At 33.4% G+C, this 18,910-nt stretch overlaps 1 protein-coding gene and 1 non-coding gene across 5 annotated transcripts in view; both read right to left on the reverse strand.

The window, feature by feature from the left end:
• Positions 1-18,910, reverse strand: part of STXBP5 (syntaxin binding protein 5) — a 173,227-nt gene that overhangs the window by 36,854 nt on the left and 117,463 nt on the right. For 2 of the 4 annotated variants that reach the window (XM_047101606.1, XM_047101605.1), the window contains exons 20-22: positions 16,122-16,181; positions 15,975-16,022; positions 3,658-3,708 (exon numbers count right to left, since the gene is read on the reverse strand). In XM_047101606.1, the coding sequence (XP_046957562.1) occupies positions 3,658-3,708; positions 15,975-16,022; positions 16,122-16,181 (159 nt within the window). The remainder of the gene's footprint in view (positions 1-3,657; positions 3,709-15,974; positions 16,023-16,121; positions 16,182-18,910) is intronic. The other 2 variants (XM_047101607.1, XM_047101608.1) reach the window with 2 other exon arrangements.
• LOC124529468 (U6 spliceosomal RNA) lies at positions 7,387-7,494 on the reverse strand. Its single transcript, XR_006966364.1, has one exon. It is a non-coding gene; the product is annotated as a U6 spliceosomal RNA (small nuclear RNA).

The raw sequence follows: 18,910 nt of genomic DNA on the forward strand, positions 1-18,910 counted from the left end.
GTATACCCTGTTTGACACAGTAAAAAAGAACTACTTCCTGTAAATGTAACAACTTTCCATAAGCAAAAGCTCATTACTGGATGAGTGTGGTAATGTTAAATATATAAATTGATTCCAAATGTTAACTCTGAAGTTTTCAAAGTTATTTTAGTAAAATAATAGAAATTTAATTATTTTATTTAAATTTTAAGTGACTGCTACATCCAATGTGGGGCCCAGACTTATAACTCTGAGATGAAGAGTCACATGCTCTACCAACTGAGCCAGCCAGGTGCCCCAAATAGTAGAAAATTTAAATTTAGTAGATGGCTGATAGATATTAAAGAAGGCACTTGTGATGAGCACTGGGTGTTGAATTTAAGTGATGAATCTGAATTCTACTCATGAAATCAATATTGCACTGTGTGTTAACTAAAATTTAAATAAAAATCAATCAATAAATAAAATATTTAACGAAACATACACATGCAAGGTGATTGGACATATATTTTCAGTTGTGACCTAGTGTAAAGACAGAAATCCATAAAAATTTGATAATATAAGAAAATCTAATATAAATATACATTTAATAAGAAAATTTGATAATATAAATTTCATTATCAATTAATCTGTGTAAAATTTCTTACTGTTATCTACTGTTAAAATTACAATAGGTGATTCACAACACATCTATACTTCAAATGTTAATTACAAGACAAATAAACAGTGTTTTAATTTAATGGAATAATTTATATTAAATTCATAAGCTACAACTGCATTTGTATTATGACTTCTCTATAAAAATTAGATCACCAAAGAAACTCTGAAAATGAACTGAATCAGAATCAATATTTAACTTACAAAATCCTTTTTTTCAAGGTTATTTATTTTGAGAGAGAGAAGAGTGCACGGGCACAAGAAAGAGTGGGGGAGGAGCAGACAGAGGAGAGAGAGAGAGAGAGAGAGAGAGAGAGAGAGAGAGAGAGAGAGAGAATCCCAAGCAGGCCACACATGGTCAGTTCAGAGTCAATACTGGGCTCCAATTCACGAAGTGCAAGATCTTGACCTGAGCCAAAATCAAGAGTTGGATGCTTAACCTACTGAGCCCCCCAGGCATCCCTGAACTTACAAAATTCTATATGCCCAGAACTGTTTGAAAACCAGTTAGAATTTTTAGCAGTTCATGAATTATAATTTATACTATTGTTAAATCACATGTTGTCGATCTTTGTGGCTTGAATCTTAGAAATTGGGCAAGCTAAACAGACGGAATAGAAATTTTATTAAGAGCAGAAATGAAAATAGCTATCGCTAAGCAAGGCCTACCATATGATACATACTCTCATTAACACTTTACATTTATCTTTCTATTGAATCCACTTAACAACTGTGAAAAGTTTTATGACTACAATATAACAAATAATAAAACAGACATTTAGGTTAAATAACTTTCCCAGGATGACAAAGCTAATTAGTACGAGTCAGGACTTGAGTCATGTCCAAGTCCAAAACTTTCTTAGGCAACTCCATATAAACAAGGGATTAGTCATACCACCAATATACAAAGGGAGGGTTTGGATTATTATTGAGAATTAAAGTTCAGTCTTTAAATACTGAACAAAATATATTTGAACATGGGGTGTTTCTGGAAGATCTAAACTCAGATAACATTTGTCATTAATGCCATCCAACTGTAGGTGTTATAAGCATGTCACAAAATCATTGCTTTCATGTTACTCTGGATGCTTAGAACATTCTACCCATGTATATTCCCCTCTCCTTCCCACATAGAGCTTTATGTAATATTTTATCCCCTCCGTCAAAACATAATGCCAAGAGATGAGTTTGGTCAGGGTAAATTCTAGGACATAAAACTAATTCACATCAAGGTATAAAAGTCTAATTTTTTTCCCCCCCTCTGGTGGTTGACACTTGAAAAGTAACATCAGAGGTCTAACAATATCACCCATGGTTCCTGAGACTGGGCCATAGAATATAGGATGGTGAAGATATAGTACAAGTGCAATGTTGCACAATTTCCTTATAAGCCAAAGTGAATTCTAGTCACAGAAGGTTCCAGAGCTGCAGGAATAGTCCCAACAGCTTCAGCTGCTTTGGGAACATCTGACAGTTTGAGCCTATCAATAGAGTTGTTGTTCCCCATTGACTCCCCAGCCAATATAAAACAATTACCAGCTAAGAATCTCTAAAAATAGTTTAGCAGCACAATGACACGAAGGGAAATTACTTAGGCAGCACAGAGACTGTTCCAAGGTATGTAGCAATCAGTTATTGGCTTAGGGCAGTGAAATACATGGGCATGTAAGCTAAAACATGAACTTCATAAAGATGATCTACAAATAAGTATGGAGTATACCTGCTGATTACATTACTTACATAATTTATAAGTGTGAATATTCTTTTTAAAAATAATTATGCTCTTTTTATGAATTTTAAAAGTACTTCTACATATGTCGTCTCATATTTTTAAGATACTAGAAGAGACAAAAACATTTTAACTCACAGTATTTAGTGTTAATGAAATTACGGGCCTCTTAGTCTGATGAAAACTCTGCCTCTCAGATACACTTGGTTTCAAATTACATCTGTCATTTGTATAGTGAAGGGAACTATTCCCTTCTCAAAACATGTTATCCTACACTCTAGAATTAATTCTGGTTCCCTTAACATCAGTGTTAGTACAGGATTCTACTAAACTGTTTTTCCTTATGTTCAGGAATGGAACCTTGTACTCTGACAACGGAAGATATTATGCCTTCTCACTAATAATCACATGCTCTCTATCAGTACAACTGAGATAAGACTATGACGTGGAAATGCTAAAATCAGAATGGTGAAATGGGCCAATATCTAAGTTTGTATTACTTAAAAAGACAGTCAAGGAATCTAAGGAATAAATAGTGAAAAGATAATGGGTGTGAGCAAATGCAAGGGAGGAAATCTAGTTATTTCTATGACAAAGATGGGTGAAATCATCTTCAGCCAGTCTACTTTTTATTAAAAATAATTGCAATTTCTGAAATTAAAAAAAAAGGTGAGTTATTTAAAAAGAAATGTGGCAAGTTTATTTTTATTTTTATTGGAATGTCATTTGTCCCTATTCTGTGATATCAGGGAGCTGTTTTTGAGCTAGTATAAAGCAAAAGGAATGTGTGAGTGAATTCATTCTGTTTACCTAGTGCATTAGTTGTAAAGAAAGTGCTATAGAAAAAGGAATACTTCCCAATTTATTATCACCAAAATTAATAATGATTCTTGATACGAGAAATTCAATGTAATACAGAAAACTAATTTACTGTGAAAATGTTGTAAGTTTATAAAGTTCAAGTAAGTTTTCAGATAGTTAAATGGGACATAATAACTTTTAATAGAACTTAATCTGAAATTGCACAAATTTCAATCTTATACTAAATTTTGTTTAGAATAAAGTATGAGAACTGAGAAAATATATTATTTTGGTTTGCTTGAAATTACAATCTTTTATAATTTACAGATGACATTCTAGAGGCTATTAATCCTTAAACTTCTTACTCCTTTTAAACTTGATTTCCGATAAAAATCTAGTCTATCGTAATTTTAAATCTTCTGATTTCCTGGTCTTCCCCTTGAAGGGAGTTTAACTACTATGGATTTTATTCATTTATTTATTTTACTTACCTAAGTCAGGCTTTAGGTCAGTAGGCAAGCTTAACTTCCTTGACATCTTTGCTGAAAAATAAAACACATTTTTAAAGTTCTGAAGAGTATATGATTCATATTTATTAATACCAACTGCTCTTCCAGATAGAAGTGAATACTTTTATTACTACATCTAGATGCTAAGATAATTAAAATATGATTAATAATATTATGGGTGGAAAGTAAATCTTATTTTCAATTTTTTAAGAAGTTTGTACTTACTTGGTACACTATCTTTGTGTGCGTGAAGCTCTTACTTCAAGAAAGCTTTTTAAATTCTAACTGTTAATTATTTCTCAGGCTCACAGGAAAGGGTTAGGCTTTTCTAAGAGAAGCAAAGTCATTTCTTAGTAGGAAGATGCAGATAAGGACAACAGAGGCAGAAGACTGAGTTTGGGTAATCGATATAATAAAACCTTTCCAGCTCATCTTCATAGCCACTGAGCTCATTATTTTTTAAGTTAATCTTTAGAACATAGGACAACCTCTATCTAAGATTAAATTTAAGTGTTTGACTACATCATAAAACTATCTGGGTTCACCTATTCTGGATATACATTAACACCGCTATTTACACGTCAGTGAAAGACGAAAGTCATGCTCAATCTAAAATTATGGTATTTACAAAAATATAAACTCTGTGTATGTCAATTTCTAATTTAGCATCAGAATAATAAAAAAGCCTATTATAAACTTACTGGAATTCACTTTCCATCCTCAAAGTCAGTTATTGCCTTAATCTAGGAAGTGACTTAAAGTTAGGAGTTCTTTATATCTATTGTGTTAGTGGCAATGCATGCATAACAGAATAGTGCTTCCTATGTAAAATACCGAAAAAGCACTTGTTAATACATGAATGCATATATTGGGTTAAATTTTGGGCCGTTAAGAGATACTTAAAGCACAGACCCTGCTAGTCCATAAGGGCGCCATGTAAACAAAGAGAAATCCAGTCATAGTATATAACTTCCACATCTAAAAAAATGACAAATCCAGTATTAGGCAAGAGGCATTAGGCAAACTGGGAAGGGGTGGGGGAAATCAAGTTTTCATTTCCAAGATTCATTAATCATCATCTTTTAAAAAATAAAAATGAGTCAAATATAAAATCAGTCCTATCCCATTTTCACCCAGATGTAATCAATGTCAGTTAAAAGATAAAATTTACTACAAAACTAGCCAGTGAAACCTACAGTTAGTTGATTTTATATAAATGGTTGCTGTTGTATTTAATATCCAATTCCCTAAAATTAGAAGATATTATACTCCCAAAACCGTCTTCTAGAATATAGTATTAATACTTTCAAAAGAATTCAAAGGTTTTCACCAAATATCATAGGTACAATGTACATAGACTGATAAATAACATCTGTATAATATACATGTTATCTGAAGTATTCAAAAAATCAGTCTGGTAGAGTATAAAGATATGACTCGGATGATGCCGATGCCTCTCTAGACTCCACTACTCTACTCTGACCCAGTTATTCTTTCAGGCCAGTTCTTATCCAAAACTTGAATGTACACACCAATCACCTGGCAAACTTGTTAAATCAGATTCGGATTTTATACTCTTGGACTAGGGCCTGAGATCTTACACTTCCAGCAAGTTCCCAGGAAATGCCAATGCTTCTGGTCTATGAACCACACTTTGAGGAACCAGATCCCTAGACCAAAAGAAACTTCAGGAGAGGAACCAAAACTAATTGAGCAAACCCAGTATGCATATGTATTATGTTAGTTCACTGTAAACATTCCCAGGACAAGCTTCAATACTTAGTTTGTAAAATGTAGTGGTTAGGACTTGATTAAGCATCAGATCAAACCTGAGATGGAAGCCACTTCATCCAACTACCAAGTGTGTGTGACCTTAGGCCGATTACTTTGCCTCTCTAAACCTGAAATTTCCTCATTTGTTAAAAAAGGATAGATAATAATACCAATTTCATAGCTGTGAAGATTATACAAGATGATGTAAAGCAAAGCGCTGTGCGTGACACCTGACACACAATACGGATTTGATAAATGCTAGTTATTAATAATAAACAAATGCAATGATTTCTAAATAAATTGTAAAATGCTATCCTAATGGGCTACTAATATACTTGTAAACTACCCAACATTCCTTTAGTCTAATTCTGTGATAATGTTCCAAGTAACTAAAACAACAAAATGGAAAAAAAAACAAAACAAAACAAACAAAAAAAACACTTTAGGACATAAGTATGGAACAGTAATGCACCACTGAACTTCAACATCTTTTAAGTTTGTTTCAAAAACTAAATTCAATATATAGCTAAGCATAACAAAGATAAGGGACTTGAATAATTTACAAGCTATATCATTCATCCTCATTAAATTAAAATGTATTAACTATTTTGTCAATTAGAAATGTATCTGTTGAAGTTTTCACTCAATAACCATATACATATTTCTGCCAAAAAATTTCACTAGCATGAAATTTCTTTCTGAATTTCTTAAGTGTATGTTTTCAATCTCCCTCAGGATTTTCTACTAGAAATCCTTTTATGTAAAATTCTCAAATATTTTAAAACTTAAGTTACCCTTTCCCATAAAATACAATATTTTTTTGTCTAGCATTAATTTATCATGTAAAAAAAAAAATCTCTGAATATAACTAACGAACTTTCAAATAAATCTTCCGTTGGTCTAACTTTGACATTTTATTGAGGTTAGAACCACACAATAATGACAAGGCAGCTTTTTTTTTTTTTTTTACTGTAGTAACTTTACTATAAATGTCACAAAATGATTTAATTATAGTGTCTAATATTTCCTCCTAAAACACTTTGCAACTGGAGACCCACAACCTGACCACAAACTCAATCATAGTTTTCAAAGACAGATATTTAAGCCACACTACTGTAACATTTTGATACAATTTTAAGCAAGCCCCTTGAACAACTTGAAATAACAAATGTTAAAGGATTAACTTTGCTATTTTGTTAATTCCACTTACCAATTAATATTATAAAAAAAAAGATACAGAACTAATAATTGTAATGAATAGAGAAACATTTTTGTTACAGGTAAGACGTGGGAACAAGGGCCGAGGGATACTTACTTATTAACCTATTAAATATTTATTGGGCACACGCCAGCTATGTGCCAGAAGGCAGGGATTTCCTGCCCTCCAAGAGTTCACGGTCCATTCGAGGTATGAAATAAGTCCAGTGCAATGTAGCAAGTATTAAGAGAAGCAAGCACAAGGTGCTAACTAGAGTACATTGAATTTATAACTATCTTATTACTCTGGAATACTTATCTAAGACCATAGGATATGAGGATAAAGCCAGCAGGAGTAGACTTTGTACATTTTCACAAAACTATTTGTTCCCCACCTTTTTGTTGGCAGTATTTTTCTTTTTATGTAAAATTTACATACAAATGAATAGATCTTAAATACATATTGAGTTTTGACAATGTACGCACCTACATAACTCAAATCCTTAACAAGATATAGAAATTCATCATGATCCAAGAAAGACCGTGCATATTCTTCCCAATCAATTCCTGTCCTTGTCCCTAGAAATAACCATTGCTCTGATGTGTTTTCCCCACCACTGATCAGTTTTGCTTATTCTAGAATTTCATATGCATGATATCATGGCATAAACTCTCGTGTAAGTCATCTTTCACTTGGGACAATGTTTTTTATCTTTCCCCAAAATATTCTATTATTATTTTTTAAAACATGGAAGCTTCACAAATTTGTGTGTCATCCCTGGGCAGGGGCCGTGCTGATCTTCTCTGTGTCGCTCCAATTTTAGTAACATGTGGTGCTAAAGTGAGCACCTTCCCAAAATATTTTAAAGGTTACATTCTTTCTTCCATGTTTATAATTAGAATTTTTAGATGAAAAAGTCTCAATTAATAGATTCACAGGCATTATCAGATTAATCTCTTCTAACTGTCCCCCTATACACACGGATCTAATTTTTTAAGGTTTGAATTATGTGTTCTTTACAGAAATTTTGGAAAATATACAAACAGAAAAATAAGGCCATCATGAATTCCCATAATCAAGAGACAAAATTTTCCGTATTTCCTGCCACTTAATATAAATTTTTGTTTAGTATACAAATCTGTATCTTGCTTTTTTCCTCACTATTAAAAAAAGCATTTCCTTACATCAGTTGTTAGTATATTTTAATGGTTGCATATTTACTTATAAGAACACTTACTCAACAATAAGGTATTTTCCAATACATATGGCAACAAAAAATGTACGAAAATATTTGCACATATTTTGATTATTTCCTTAGAAGAGAGTTCCATAAAGGACAATCATTTCTAGTACAACTGTCCCCACATCCCAAGGTCTTCTAAAGTATGTCTTTAAGTAGCAGCTTTTTAAGTTTAAAAGAAAGGCATATAATCTTTTACAAACTTGTTAAAAAAAACATGAATCAGAGAAAATCCCAATTCACAACTCTACCTCCTCAAAACTCAAGTTGCTCCATTTCTTACAGCTTTGCATGTAGCTACATAGCTAAGAAATCTAAAGCCAGATTATCGCCTACCTTTTAATGTAACTTGTCTATCTTTTGGCAAGGGGAAGAGCAAAAGGAGGGGGAAGGGGATTTACATCTTCAGCATTGCACACTGTGTTTGTATTTGTCGTCAGGTTCCATAGCCCTTTCTTCTACAGTCTCTATCCAGTGATACTGAACTCATCCAGGTAATTTTATGTATCACATATCGAACTTTTCAGTACTAGACTTCGTTTTATTCATTATAAAGTTGTTATTTTCTCTGCTGATATTCTCTCTGTTCACTCTTTATGGACATTTTTTTTCTTCTCAATATTAAAACATACTTTAGCAGCTGCTTTAAAAATCCATAGCTGCTAATTTGTGCATCTAGTTCATCTTGAAGTCTGTTTCTAATTTCTTCTTTGCTTTCTTCCTTCCTTCCTTTCTTTCTCTCTCTTTCTTTCTTTCTTTCCGTTTTTGAGAGAGCAGGGGAGGGACAGAGACAGAGAGGGCAAGAGAGAATCCAAAGGCTCCATGCTGTCAGAGCGGAGGTCTTGTAGGGCTTGAATGCATGAAACATGAGATCATCACCTGAGCCAAAATCAAGAGTCGGGTGTGCAACTAACAGAGACACCCAGATGCCCCAACTTCTTTATTATGGGTCACATTTTCCTACTTTTGACTTTGAATCTTTATTTTACATGCCCAGGAACTTCTCATTGATTGAATGCTGGACAGAGTGGATAATATGTTGAAGGGAGTCTGTATTGTGTCATCCATCTTCACAGGTGGTGAGCTTTGCTCTACACCTTGCCATTAAAATACTGGAGAATCCTTTGGTTTGATCAGGCTTCACTTTATTCTTTGTTAGAGCAGGTCTATTTCAGTTTGAACTTAGTTCTAGGATATGGCTTTTATGCTAAGAAGTGATCCTTACTCTTACGGAGGGCCTCGCTGGGATATCAAGAGAATCACCAAGGTGCTCAGCAGGGTCTAATGTCAACAACTCCCAGAACTGGGTGACTGCTGGTATCCCTGTCAGCTCTCAGCCTTAGAGCAGGTGGCTGGTGCTAGGCCTTGTGACGTACGGTCTAGCTCAGGTACAGCGTTAGCCTGGAGCTGAACTGGAGGCGAACCTGCACACAGACTTCTAGGAGTCTCCCTCTGTGCGGTTCCTTCCTCTCTAGCACACTAACTCACACACTGTGGCCATGTTAGCAGCCCAGAACTCTAACCTCTGCCTCCCTAGCTGGATGGGACTGCACCTTCGCCTGAATTCTACCCACCCTGCACTGCAACAGGAAAGTGTTCCACGGCAGAAACCTGGAGAGGTTGTGGGGCTCGCTTCATACTTCCCCTTCTTTCAAGGATGGCAGCCCTACACTGCCTATTGCTCAATGCCTAGAAAGAAGAGCTCATCATCCAGTCTGACTAGTTTTACAGTTGGGGAAGGCGAAGTCCCAAACCTAAGGTCTAACGTTGAAATTTAGGCCAAATGTTTTTATCTTTGAATTTTTGTGACTTCTGGGAAATATACTTGTTTTCAGGTCTGTTTAGTCAACCTCCTTGATGGCAGGTCCACAAGCAGCAGATCCAATCCGGAGAACCTCTAGTCAGGCCACCTGGCCGACACTCTGTATCCTGGGATCATTCTGTGGATGAAGCAGTCACAGACTATCCAGGATTTTTTGATGATCACATTTTTACTTCTCAGGAGTCTCAGAAGCACTTGCCAACCCAGTTACCTTGTCAGCTGATTTCACTGCGTGTATATAGAAACTTCCACGCATGCTTTGAAGTTACTGAACTTCCATCGCAGCTTTCAAGCTGAAGACATAATTTGAATGAATTCTTGGAAGACAAGTTGTCTGTTCCTCTCATGTTCAACTGTGCATTCTTCAACTCTTGCTCTTTATACCCAATATCTTCCTTGCTTTGAAATCTTTTGTCACTGGAGAGTATAAACCAGATCTCTTTTTCTATACTTTTGTCCACAGAAGAAATGATAGGAATGACAATAAAGTTTCTTCAATCTGAAGAAAACTGGTATCAGAGCTGTGTCTTGGCAGGCTATAAACCTGAGTCTCTGCTCTCCTATGAGTGGAAACCACTCTTTTCAAGCAAAATGTTGAAATGTATGCATATTAAATAAAAAAAAAACCCGTAACAATAAAGAAACTAAAACTCAACTTATAGGATATGGCAAAGAAGCCAAGGGAAAAAGAAGACCAAGAAGTAGAAATTCTCACCACTTATCACACATTATTTTAATAGCCAACAGACCTAATAATATCAATGTCTATCTCCCATGTTGAAATTTAAATTCCATGAGTCTGGAAATAAAATCTATCTTGCAAAATACTGTGTCTGTGTATGTGTATAGCACTTAATGTTTGGTCAATGAACATGGTGATGAATGAGTAAATAAATGAATAAACGAACTGTCACTGGAATTTTACTTCTACAGAAAGCAGAATTTTCTCACAAATGAAATAAAGAGAAAAAGAGCGCAAATTAAACATGGGCCTATTCATCAAAAAGATGACGTTTGAAATTATTTCACTAATTTAACTTTAGCTTGGACTGATTTTATGTTATGAACCAAACAGGAAGTTACTTCTAGAAGATCATTTTACATTCTTCCAATGTAAGGAAAAGACAGTTCTATGGAGAAAGAAATGCATACACAGGAAATACTGACAGAGAAAAGACAAACAGACTTTGCTGAGATTTTATTATGAAGTTTGACAGAAAATACACTCGGAAACAAAATGAAAACCCAATACACACTATGCCATACTCTTCAGATTTTAGTCATCCTGAAAAAGAAAAAGAACTCATTAGAAAAACTCAGACATGTATAATAGTTTCAAAGTACCTAACTGTAAACAATTTAGTTCTTCACAAACTGAGGAAGAGTAATCTTACCTGCACACTTGACTCATCTTTCATCTTCTCTTTCAAGATGAGCTTCTAGTCTTCTAAAAGCCACACGAGGGATTAAATATAAAGATGAACTTCTACAGAAGTAACAGCCACACATTTGAGATTGAATATTGGGGAATATAATGTAGAACTATCAGTACTAATTTGAGTTTTATCATGAATTAGAATAATTTTGTAACTTAAAATTGTACTTCATTAAGCTGGTGCATACCTTCGTATTCACATGGCAAACTCCAAATGGGCCTCTGAGAATTTATTTTTCAATGTAAATATAAAAGAATTCGGAAAATAGCACAAGAAAAAGAGGCCAGAAAGCATGAGAGTGAAGACACGCTATAGGTAAAACAAGAGTTCGAGAGACCTGGATTCTGGTCCTGACTAGGTCATTACTATGGGACATGACTTTGGATATGCAACTTAACTTCTTTGAGGCTCAATCTCTCTCCTTGAAAAATAAGGGAGCTTGAGCAGATTTAAAATTATAGAATTTAATGAGTTAGTGGTTTAGAATATAATGATTATGAATCCATTTAAGTTGGGTTAGAACACTTTAAAGAAGGAATCACTGGGACTCATGTAAAAGAGAACTAATGAAAACAATACTTGGACTAATGATCATTATTTTCATTGATCAATTGACTTCAAAAATTAGTTTTTGCTAAAAAAGAAAATCACTCAGGGGCGCCTGGGTGGCTCAGTCGGTTGAGCGTCCGACTTCGGCTCAGGTCATGATCTCGCTGTCCGTGAGTTCGAGCCCCGCATCGGGCTCTGTGCTAACCGCTCAGAGCCTGGAGGCTGTTTCGGATTCTGTGTCTCCCTCTCTCTGACCCTCCCCCGTTCATGCTCTGTCTCTCTCTGTCTCAAAAATAAATAAACATTAAAAAAAAATTAAAAAAAAAAAAGAAAATCATTCATTACCCAAAAAACTGCTAACCTAGAATCCGAGAGATTAAAAAGAGGTACAATCCTCCCTAGGTTAACAAATACAACCTGAAAAATATCTATAGTGTCTGGAACTGGTGCTCATTAAATGGAACTTTGATTTCTATCTGTTTTGGCACAGCACTCATTAAGTCACTATACTTTTGAATCTTTATATTTTAACCTCTAGTTATTATTTCCCCCTCACAGTTTCATGTAATCATTCCTTCTGTATGAAAATTAGTAATAATAGGGAACATGGACAGGATCCAGCTAGAAATCTATCTTTCACAATGAAAAGAGAATCATAATGAAATAGAACTAATAATCTTTAGAAAAGGTTGATCATGTAGTTTCAAAATCTACCAAACAATGCTAGCATCTGGACCATATTTTATTCATAAGGTACCATGAAAAATTTGATTAACACTTTAACAAAGACATACATTTTAGGACTTTTTATACAAACGTAAGATAACAAAAAGTTTTACAGAATTTTGCATTTCCAAAGCTTTGTAAAATATAAATAATAAGCAAATAATAAATTGATAACCACTTTTATTTTCTAAATGATTTACAGAAAGGTTACCACTACAGGAAAGACTGATTTTGGAAATACTGATCATTAAGATTTTACTAACAAAAATTAATCATCAAGTATGAACAGGCAAAACAAATCACTATCTGTGTATTACATACATGTACCTTTCTTTAGGGATGCTGCAATTGTATTATATTCTGCTGTATTTTTGCTGTTGAACTCCTAAGGCTAAAGTTATGCCTTTTTAGGCTGCTGTTCTTATGCATGAGTAAGGAAGTCACTGAGTTAGCTGAGTTACCTGAGTTAGCTGTCAGCCAGGAAACAAAGAAGCTGCGCATTGGGTAGATGGGTTAGGAGACTCTACTGTTTGCTGTAGTTACTCTCCTTGAGTCTGAGTTTTGAGAAAGGTAAACTTCCAGGCACGGTATATTACGTTTGGGTGAGAGGCACCAAGATGACAACCGTGATCTGGTACGAGGGCATAAGTTAGCATGAGTCATCCTTTTTTCTAGGTTACTATGTGGATAGAACAGGGTCATAACCAGAATATCTAGTTACAAACCACATAACAGATCTGTTTTTGAATCCTTCCAGACTCCAGTAAATTGTCTTAAGAGGTAATACAGTACAGTGTTGAAAGGACAAACAGTGAAGTCAGACTACCTGGGTGTAAACCCTGGCCCCATCATTCACTAGATATGTAACCAACAGATACATTACTTACACTCTATCTCTCAGTTTCCCCTTCTGTGAAACAGGGAAATAGTAAGTAGCTCAATGCAGTTACATTGAATGGGTTAAATAAGAAATATTATTTATAAAGGGCTGGCACAGTGTCAGAAAAATTGTAATTTTTAAGTATATATATATATACATATATAGATGTATATATATATGTATATATATATATATACACATATACATACACACACACACATACATATTTAAAATACTGTTATCATCTCAGCTAACTCTGCTATTCTGTTGGGCAGTAAAAAAAAAAAAAAAAAAAAAAAGGGGGGTTGATTTTCCAAGCTTGGGTTAGATTGTTTAAGAATGACATTTTGCTCCCTACTCCTCCAATGTCGGCAGCAGTTACTTTCAAAGAAAAGGTAAAGCTTCAGAAACAAAGTATCAGAGCCAAGACATTCAGTCAGTCTCCCATGCAAGGAAGGTTTTTTGTTTGTTTGTTTTGTTTTTTTTTTAACCAGTGTCAATCTTAGGGGTCTAGACTTAATTCTTAATGCCTTCCTTTATGAGGCCACTTCATAACTTCCTAAAGTTGAAGCTATAAATGTCTGTAGACTGAGGAAGAAAGAGGTGGTAATTTGATGAGGCCCAGGGAACTTCAGAGCAAGTACAGGACTGCATGATAGGGAACACAGTGAGCTCAGAATGCTCAAGGAATCCTAGCACTTTTGACACCAATAAACTTTACGCAGAAAATATGTCTTGACAGAGAGGTCTTCAGGAGATTGTAGGAGTTTCTCCAACCCCCCCCTCCGCAATGTTTCACTGACATTTTGTTGTGCTTTCAATAGCATATTTTATGTTAACTCTTATTACAAAACTAGACACTAATGTAGGAAGATAAACTCCTTTTTTTTTTTTAACTGTAAAAACTTTACAGTCTAAAATGGAGCAGTCTCCATTTGAACAAAGGAAAAATTGAGAAGAGAGCTTTTCTTGTAAATCTGTTGGGATTAAAACCTATATTGGAAGATTACCAAACAAAATTACATATAAAATAGGAGCAGTAGTTTCTGAAGATGTAAAATAATTATGTATAACTGTAACTAACCTAACCGTTGAAATGGTGAATAAAGTTAATGTGTTTCCCAAAAAATGTAAAAACTGGCATGACAAAAACAAAAACTTGCCAACAACATAAAAAGCAAGAACATTACCAAAGAACTATCCTTCTAGTAATGTTCTTAATCCTAAGAAATTTGTTAATTGAAAACTTTCAAATATTCAAACTCAGATATTCCATGTCATGTGTTCTATTCACAACAGAAAAAAACAGAGGAGCTAGTTAACACATAGTTAACAAAGCAAATACAGGATCAAAAATCAGACAGAGAAATTATTCAAAAAAATGTAATCATATACAAAGTTCCTTTTATGTAAGGCAAAATTCCTAGATAATTGATAGATCATAAAAGTTCTTTGCAAAAGTGTATGTAGGAAGGTCTCTTATAACTTTTTACATTATATGACAGTAAGTACTATTAAGACAAAATATAGTATAAAAAATTTGGTTGAAAAGTATTATGCGATAGTGCTAGTACATAATTAAAGCGATTTAACTATTACCAACTGATTTACTATAAAACCACAAAGAGATAATCAATTCCCCATATATGAAGAGCCCTTTGCCCAAGAATAAACCATCTTATTTAAAAAATGACCAGACGTGCTAACAGTCAGCCAACGTTAACATGACTAAACAGGGTTCAATTTACAATATGCAGACAATATAGACGCTACTTCTGAGAATTTTGGCAATTTAATTTTACTATATATTAAACTTTATCAGTTGACCAAAGGTAAATCTATTTCAGCTGCCTAGAAATGCTCCTCATTTAATATAATTCAAGGAACACGTGATAGGCATTTCAGAGGAAGTAAATAACAAAAAACAGTATAATAAAAATTGTGGGTTTAAACCGAAGATTAAATTTATTCTTTTTGTAAAACAGTACTTCTCAAGCCTTTAAAAATCTTCAGCGAATACTCAAACTTTTATGACGAACTAAAAATCCTAGAGTTTGATTATATCCCCAAAGTTTGATTATGTATTTTGTTTTCTAATTTTAAACTTTGAAAACCTTAGACTGGGTAATTCAATTCAAAGTATACTCATAAAAACAGCCAAAGAGATTAATATAAAATACTCTCCATCACTTAGTTTTACTTGTGGGGATTGGGGGGAGAGTCTTAAGAAAATTCCCATTTAACTCCAGGGCAGTGCAGATTACAGAGTCAATATTTTAGAGAACCATTGAAATTGGGGATTGTAAAAATTTGAGAAGGATGGGAAAAAGGTAGGAGAAAATACAAATAAAAAATATAAAGGAAAAATCTCAAAATTTGGTATAAAACTGTACTATTTATGACATAAATTGAACCCTGCTTTATTTTAAATAAAGCCCAAATAAAAACAGAATAATTCACATTGTAAGTCAGGAAAAAACTGCAACACCAATTTAACTGATTTTCAATAATTATTGCCCCAATGAGTTTAGAAGAAACAGCCCAAGAGATTATTGCTTAGCATAGAAATAACAAATTAATATATACAAAATGCAATGCATTAGATCATTTTCTGGTGTTGAGTAACACTGCATATAGCAAGGATTAGAAACAAAAGAGAAATTTCTATTTCCTACCTATATCACTGGCTACCATCTTGGAAAACTTTCTGCTTTTGGTCTTCACTGAAAATAATATTTTGATATAAAATGTCAAAATCTATTCAAAGTAAACTAAAATTAAACATAATTAAAAGAAAATGCTTTAAAATAAAGATACTATACCCTTTTCTATAAAATTATTCATTTTTTGTTCATCATCTGAATTGTGTGGTGATGAAGAACCTACACGAATCAAGACAATGGAAGGAACAAGCACATAGTCAGTCACAAACACGAGTTGTCACAGGGAAAAGTACAACCAAAATAATCTGGTAACCTCTAAGGTAAGTTTCCATACTATTAGCCATGAGGAGATGTCATGCATATAATCAATAACAATTTTCATAATATTAAAGTAAGAAAAGTAATCAGTAGTTCATTATCTTTCATGGTAGAGAATTCCTTAATATATGTAAATATTAACTCTATAATGATTTCTCCATAAATTACAACCATTTGGAAAAATCTTGGTATACATTATACGTTAGAGAACAGGTAAAGAACAATATAAGCAGCAATAAACAGTTTCTGAACGAAAATGCAAAACTTCTTCGATATTAGTTAACTGAATAAGGTTCATCTAGAACTAAGAATCTCGGGCAAGAAGTATACTGACAAAATTTACTTCAGAGTTAGCTTTCCAGATACCAATGTTAAAATCATATATAAATTCTACTACTACCATAGAGATCTTTTAAAAACTGAGGATCATACTTATAATTTTAGGTATGTTCAAATACTTACTTATGTTTAATGAGGTAAGAAATAGTTAATTTTATTCCAGCTGCGACTTCAAATATAAGTTTATCTAATATTTTTACAGTTAAGATTTTATTTGCCTTTTCCTTAAAAAAGTGTTTCTAACTTTTTATATTTGATTTCTGACATTAATGTTTCATTTATAAATGTACTACTAAGTAGCACTCTAGTTGACAACTTCTATTATTAAATGATCTATTCTTCATAATAGCACATTTCAAATGATATCTCATCCATAAATTTCCAGTCTCCTCGATATAAATCACTTCCCCCGTTTTGAATTTCAACAACCCTTTGTATACTTCACCTATGATGTGTACTTCACTTAATACCTCATATTTTAAGTTCACACACACGTCTTTTTCCCACTGCACTGCACTTCTAAAACACCGGGCCGTTTTTCTTTACTTTTTTTTTTTTTTTATCCCAGTGAAAGTACTGAACCTTAATAAATAAGGTCAAACTGATGCTTTCTTTGGCCAAGTGGAAAATATCTTTGAAGTCTCTCCAAGGACCAAGTAAAACCTGTCAACATTGGCAGTATCCAATTACTTCTAGAATAGTCTTAAAAGATTATTCTTAAAAACCATGTTATTTTTGTTAAATAGCACTTATGGATCCTTATAAATCCTATATCAAAAAAATATCACATAAGTAACACTGAACTCGATGGAACATTTTCAGGAGTAGAGATGGATATACTTGTTTTTCAAAGAAGATAATGGTTATAAGAGGTTAGCCACAGGAATGTAAAAAAAAAATTATTAATACTTATTTTATGTGATATATTTCATTTTAGAGCAATAGCTAGGTAACATATCAAACATGAATATCAAATCATAAAAATGTTTTTTAGTTATTTCCAACGTAATAGGCAACAGAAGCCATAAATGTAAAGCAAACGGATTTATTTTTCCCCTAACTGAAAATGCCTATCATTGGTTGTCAGAATTTTTGTCAAAGTTCCAAAAATGTTTTCAGCATATCTCACTTGAATATATTTACCAAATAACTGTGATAAAATAAACACTGAACTTATCTACAGTTTTGTTTTGTTTTTAGGGTACATGGAAACTCCTGAAGGCACTGTTTATATCATGGTTAATGTGGCCCTGAGCCTTCTTCAACCTGAAATAACCTAACAGATGTTTTTATCATTTTCACATATGTGTAGACACACCACACACACCACACACACACACACACACACACACACACACACACACACACACACTCTTTTGATGTAGTACTAAAACAAAATTCCATGATTAAAGTGCTCAGTAAAGAAATCTGAGTTCTTTGAAATAGAGATCTAGTGGAAATGGAAGAAGTGATTTCTTATGTTAATTCAAGATGACAGAATTAATATTCTACTTCTGAGAGACTCCTGGTTTATTTAAAAATAAGTGGAAAAGGCAAACTATATTCATAACTTGGATATTCTCAGTATGCTTTTTGAATAGAGCTTTGATATTGACCAGCCAAATTGTTGGGATCACCAATTTTGATCATGGATTGAAATGTTTTTCAAAAAAGTTTTTCTTCATCTATATTATTATTTTGAGTAAACACACTGATTTTGATAAAGGACATATGGCTACTTTTCACTTCTATAATAGTGGTTCTCCTAGTATTTATGAGAGACTCACTAACTTCCAACCCACTTTCATGCATTTCTTTTTCTCTCATAGATACACTGTTTTCTATTAACTATATTGGTTTTAATAGTCTATATTATATCACTTAACTATAGATAGATAGATAGATAGACAGATAGATAGATAGATACACAGATAGATATCCTATCACAATGCAGGAAGTATTTGAGGCTAGTAATTTAATTACTACTTTCCATGGTTTTAATAACGCGATTGCCTTGTGGTTCCTCTGATTCACCTCAAACTTACCCCAACCATTTTTTCTTTTTTGACCATTCTAAACTAAAAGAATTTTCATGTACTGGGGAGAGGAAGGATACTAAATTATTCCTTTATTGGGGTTCTAAAAGCAATGAAGGCAAAAAAGTTACAAATGTGCAAAGAATAAGACAACTGGCTCAACATGGGTAGCAAAAATTACTATTAGCTATTTTAAAATGGACAAGTAGTGAAAGACACAGCTGTAAGAAAAAGTGTCAAAGGGTTAGTTTTCCA

Source organism: Lynx rufus, unplaced genomic scaffold, assembly GCF_022079265.1.
Source record: "Lynx rufus isolate CCGP_SWC_20201006 ecotype Redwood Valley unplaced genomic scaffold, mLynRuf1.p SCAF_6, whole genome shotgun sequence".
Lineage (NCBI taxonomy): Eukaryota > Metazoa > Chordata > Mammalia > Carnivora > Felidae > Lynx > Lynx rufus.